The sequence below is a fragment of the Elgaria multicarinata genome, chromosome 4, assembly GCF_023053635.1.
Source record: "Elgaria multicarinata webbii isolate HBS135686 ecotype San Diego chromosome 4, rElgMul1.1.pri, whole genome shotgun sequence".
Classification (NCBI taxonomy): domain Eukaryota; kingdom Metazoa; phylum Chordata; class Lepidosauria; order Squamata; family Anguidae; genus Elgaria; species Elgaria multicarinata.
In genome coordinates, this window is record NC_086174.1 from 92,150,095 (window position 1) to 92,156,094 (window position 6,000).

General features: G+C 40.9%; 1 protein-coding gene across 1 annotated transcript in view; it reads left to right on the forward strand.

Moving 5' to 3' along the window:
• TRAF3IP2 (TRAF3 interacting protein 2) overlaps positions 1-3,969 on the forward strand; it is a 29,209-nt gene extending 25,240 nt beyond the window's left edge. The window contains exons 9-10 of the mRNA XM_063124776.1: positions 1,263-1,337; positions 3,273-3,969. Of these exons, the coding sequence (XP_062980846.1) occupies positions 1,263-1,337; positions 3,273-3,419 (222 nt within the window). The 3' untranslated portion in view covers positions 3,420-3,969. The remainder of the gene's footprint in view (positions 1-1,262; positions 1,338-3,272) is intronic.
• Positions 3,970-6,000: the final 2,031 nt, after the last annotated feature.

The window sequence follows — 6,000 nt, forward strand, 5'->3', positions numbered from 1 at the left end:
TGATCCCCGGTCCTTAAAGGGCTTTTCTATATGTGGCATTTAGTATGTGCTTGTCATTTCCTACCCACGTTTGCAGGTTCTTTGGATGATGTTAGTTTTTCTTCTGAGTCTAACCAGCACTTTCTGCACATTTTTTTTAGAGTAGGGCTAATGCAGCATTTAATTGTGAAAGCTAAAGAAAGCATCATTTCGTCTTGTATATTGGTCCTATTCCACTGTACCACAGTGCCACCTCAAGGTTATGTAACAGAAATGCAGGAAAGGAAACGCTGCACGTGTAGTGCACAGATCTCAGTTCTGTGATGAAACCAAAAGTAGATACAGTGGATTAACAGCTTTGTGTAGAAAAGCTCAAAGGCCTTCACATAAAACCTAGTGATTAATCTGCACCAGTTTGACTGCAAGTTTCAGACTATAAATTCTGTTCTTCCTGCCTACCCCTAATGATACTCACTTGAAACAGAGGGAATGGATGGGAGGACCCAATTTACAGCTCTGATGCCAAAAAATTCATCAGGGCCTTGGAAGCTCCTGGGCATATGTGGCATGTCCTGAGCCTCACTAGAGTGGTTGCTAATCTGGATTAATTTCTGATTTTAGCAGACATGGACTCTGGATGGTCTGGGAAACCATTCTGAATTAAATTGAGGTGGGTGGGTGTTTGAAGCCCTTAGATCTGTTAAAAAAAACACAGGTTATTTTTAAAAAACCAACTCTATTTCCTTCTGCTCATCAACATATTCCATAGTAAGTGGTTCATTTTTTTAAAATGCGCACAAATAACTTTAGAGATCCTTTTGCAGTATATACAGAAGGTGTGAAAATACACATCCTTTAAATTAGGAATCTTCAGTCAAAAATTTGGACCAATGGTTTGCTTGCCTCACTACAGCACATGGGCACTTGGTCATCTCAAGAGTAAAAGGGAAATGACACTCAGTTTCCCCACCTCCAAATAGGTGACTGGCAATATCAGCTCTGAGACGCTGGATCCTGAGTAGGATAGTGTATTTAGGGTTTGACCCAGTGCCAAGGACAAGCAGGCACTGGCCTGATGCCTGTGCAATTCACAATCTGAGAGAGGCACACACAAACCTACCTTCATATGTGAACAGCCACTCTTGGAGTAAGGCAATCTGGTGCAGCAGGCCTGTGTGCAGAAGTCTGTTATCACATGTGGAGTCTTTGGAACAGAAAGCATTTAGAGTACAGACAGCATAATCTCGATCATTCGTTGGGTTAATTTTGTTTCCCTTTTTTAGATGCAGATTGAGTTTATACAGCAAGGAAGCATGAACTTTAGATTCATTCCTGTGCTTTTTCCAAATGCAAAAAAGGTAAAGTGAAAACTGATTCAATTTAGGTTTTCTTTTTGATGAAAACACAAGCCACAATACAAGTTTTCCAAAGCCTTTTCTGAATGTTGAATAAAATTCTGTTGGTATTTGAAGTGAAGTCTTGGAGCAGGGATGGGCAACAGCATCATCTCTCAGTAGAGATCATGGCTAGGGCTGATGGGAGCTCTAGGCCAAAACACCTGCCTTAGAAAAAACATTTCACAGCATTTTTTGTAAGAAGTATAGGTTGAATCAAGAATATTAATGTACAAAACTATTTTGGTGCTGGTGTGTATAACAGGTCACACTTTTCAAACTTGGATTAAAATTATTTTTAATACTTTATTTAACTACTTTATCTAAAGTTTATACTGGACAAAAATAGAAATTTGCACGGATTCTCCTTACTGCAAACTTAGTAGGAGCTAGTGAGGGCTAAAGTATGCAATGACATTTAGAAAGGAAGGAGGTCGTACATTAGGGATAGGAAAAGAGCCTTCTATAGCTGACATTGACCTGGTTTGCCCATGACTGCAATTGTGGATTAATTAATCTAAAAATTGCCGAAATCTAGCAAGAGAGCTGTCTCTGGTATGTTTGTCATTTCCACTTACAACTAATAACCTATGACACATCCCTACCCCCACACATTGGGGTTTTAGGGGGTTAAACAACCCAGAATTAACCTATGATTTGTTGCTGGTCCGATTAGAAGTCACTGATATGGCAGAGATTTCATTTCTTCCTTTCTAAATAGCTCTTGTTTGTCAAAGGATGACATCTAGAAAACAGACAAGTCTCTCATCAAATCCTATCCTCTGAACCTAAATGATTTAAAACTGTCTTAAGTTGTATGAAATCAGTTGCCAAAACATAATCTAGCAATAACTAAATCACGTCTGTGTCCTAGTGATTTGCAATAGGAAAGTTCAGTGCATGCTTAAATGTCTCATTGAATACAATCTGCCCAAAGCTAAACTCTCTTTAGTCCCATTATTTTCAGTAGGGGCAGGGTAGCAGGGGGAACTAAGCCTGGGTTTACCTCTTTCATTGAAATCAATAACTCTGGCTAAATTATGCCCATCATGCTTCCCTATATATGTTTTTCAAAATTTTTGAACTTTGGCCTCCCTTCTAATTTGCACTATGTTCTAACCTCCTGCCAAACCCACACCCAATGACTTTTCCATAGGTAAACATTCAGAGACCCTTACACACAATCACAGCCTACTGCTGTGTGTGAGGATTTGGGGACATGTAGTAATTTCACATCAGTGCAAGAGGAAGAGAGTAGGCTATCTCTGACACCCACAACCCCATCAGATCTACACACAGGAAAATATAAGAACAAAGCTCTTTCTTCCCAAATTACAGCTAAGGGTACAGTCATCCCCACAAATCCAATGCGGATCAGTAAAGGCCCACTGTTAGGGAGCATCAGTCTACTCCGGACTTAGCTACTAAGTGCTAAGTACTAAGAAAGCACTACTTCACAGGATCCTTGCTGTTCCTTGAACTTTGCATCCTTCCTGGTGCCTCATGACTTCTGCGGGGATTGCAATATACATATAATATGCTGCTAATTTCCTTTGTACTTCAATGCTAGGACTGGAGTGCATTTTGGGAATATTTCATCGATGTCAGTTAAAGGGCATTAAAATTGAGTGATGGTTAATGCCACAATGTGCTGACAAAAATGTTTCACACAGGTGATTTACACAATGAAGTATTTAAATTGCACCATAAGCTGAGAGAGAGAATCCAAGGCATGACTAATTGCTCGTCATGTTTTGGCAAAAGCCCATAAAGGAGGAGGGTTTCGTGGGAGTCTATAACGATAATGCCTGCAACTTTCTGAAAAGCTGCAATTCAGAAATAAAGGGATTTTATACATACATTTTTCTCCCTGTATCCCCCCCCACACCTTCTCCACAGGAACATGTACCTACCTGGCTTCAGAACACTCATATCTACAATTGGCCCCGTAATAAAAAGAACATTCTGTTGCGGTTGCTGAGAGAAGAGGAATACGTTGCTCCTCCAATAGGACCTTTGCCCACTCTCCAGGTTGTGCCATTATGAATGTACATTAAAGTGCCTATGCAGCCATTGTTGTATGACTCCGTTGGGCAGACAGCCAGGATTTTCCTGGCTGCTTCTTCTGGGTGATGAAAAGCATGTGCAGTCTCTCTCCTGTCCTCCCCCTGCTAACAGAATTGTCTTGGGGTAAAGCAAGCCCATGTGTTTTCTTTTATCCTGAACGTTTCCTTCTGCATTGATGAGGCACAGTGATTCTCACTCAACGTTTAAACAAACTGCAAATGGAAAGAATGTCCCACCGTTTTGTCTTGTGTTTAAAGCAACTTACTTTCTAAGGCTGCGGAAGAGCAAGTAAATATTGTAAACGATGCTGAAATAAGCAAAACAATTGTATCCCCATGCTTGCTCAGGATTCCTTTTGTTGTCAGTCAGATGTTATTGCATTGTACAATGGTCTCCCACAGTCATTTCATGTACACAATAAAAAACTGTCTTTCCTACAGATTGCCATCTTTATCACTGTAGAGAAAAAGATGAGGGTTTAATACTTTCATTGTGAATAAACAGGCATGAAACCAAAGGTTATTATTTGGTTAGGCACATTGCTCAGCTTTTTTGAACTTCATAAGGGTTTTGCTGCTGCTGCGAACTGTGGCATATAATTTTATGCTGGGTTTTGGCAGCATAAGCACAAGTCAAGCTCTACCTCTTTCTGAATACCCAAAGTCTTCCCTTTTAGGAAAGACGTAGGGCTCCTGCCAAAACCAGCACCCTCTCCCATATTAGGTTCTCTGCTTATCCTGTGACATGACAGCAGTGTGTCATGCATTTCTCTATCAGCCATGGCCAATCTTGCATAAACTACAGGGGCCTGTATTATGGTAGGCAGCTGGTGAGGTAAGAATTAGGGCAGGGAGAGGCTCCATGCCCTGATCAGCAGCAGCAAAGGAAGGCCATGGTTTGAGTAGCACCATGAAGGAACATGGCTGCTGAATAGCCAGCAGTGCATAGCATGGACCAATGATAGTATCAGCCTGTGCTAGGCCTGCTGACTTGCTACTGCCCCACAATGCCTGCTGACTCCTATCCCCCTCTGTTGTCACTCAGCAGCAATGGTCTGTACCCTCCACTTCAACTCAACTTTGTGGTCATGGCAAAGCATGTAATGATTCCCTTATGTTAAATGGGGGGAAATAGTTACATTAATACTTACGTCATTACCAATAGGCTTAATCGGGTCAATAGTTGAACCAGACAAAATATGAGCATATTTTAGTCCCATTTCATCCAATGGAAGAGTTCAGCACATGCTTTAATGGAATGAAAAGATTTAAGCTGCAATCTAATATCTGAGAGTAAGCCCCATTCAATTCAGTGGGACTTACCTCTGCATAGACAAGTATAGGATTGCTCTAGTAAGTGTTTTAACTTTGCCTGAATCATGCCCATAGGTGCTAACCTTATAAAAGCAACAGTGGCAACATTTTAGTGACGTTATCACAGTGTTCCTGTACAGATTATTGATAATTTAATACTGGTAAAAGTGAAGGACCAAATAACATTAAGGTAGAAAGAGAGAGACACAGAAAAGGCTCTTCTGAGGAAGTCCCTCTGAGTATGCCTACCTATAGGAGGCAGCACATGTTTTTCTCCCCACACCTTCATGTGACACACCAAATGCCTAATTTAGTGCCAATTTCGTTGTTCTCTTTAGGTACATATATTTCAGGTAGTTTTTTGGCCTTTAAAATACATGCTCATGTGGTTAAACATTGATTTGGTATCTTTTTAAAAAATCCAATGGTGGTGTATTATTTTTTAAACTGAACACTGCTCTGGAAAGCACGGGAGCAGTTTCATGACTGCCACAAGGAGTAGCCAATAAACACTGCACAACCAGCTAGGAAGGCAGAGGGCAGTGCTTTATGATTGACACAAGGCCAGTCAACACCCTGAAATGCCATCTTCTGCTAGAAATAGAAAGATCTGGTTGCTCCTAAGTTTGATTCTCTGAGGACAGTTTTACATCTGGCCAACAAAGGGTAAGTAAACACAGATCCACAATAGACTCAATGCTCAAGCTCTGGATGCCTAAGTATACACTATATCTTTTTGTATGCTGCAAATTGTTCCATTCTCCTCTTTGCCAGGCTCACTATTGTCCTGTATTTCGAGAATAATTTTGGAGTGTAGTGCTTCCTGTAGCGAATAATACTATAGTTTGCCTCACAGCAGGCAAATGAAATGCTAGGGAAAGGGACTGTTCATGCATTGAGACAGGAAATAACACTGCAGCATGCAGTCACATTGCCCAAGAGCTCTAAGATACAGTCACCTCCTCCACGTTAGCCCTGAACTCAAAGATTTTTACATGCAATGCCCTAGGAAGAGGGGTTGTGGCCATATACTTAAAAATTACACAAAATTCACAATGAGCTACTCCTCACATATGGCTTATAACCCATATTGTTGCATTACAAGGGAGGCCCTTCCAAATGTGACTATCTCTGAATAGGTGAAGATGCAGGTGTCAAACTTTCAGAAAGGTACATGTGCCCCGTTAATCTCATAAAGTATTGCAATGCTACACTGTACCAATAATTGCCTGTTTCCCACTTGGGGT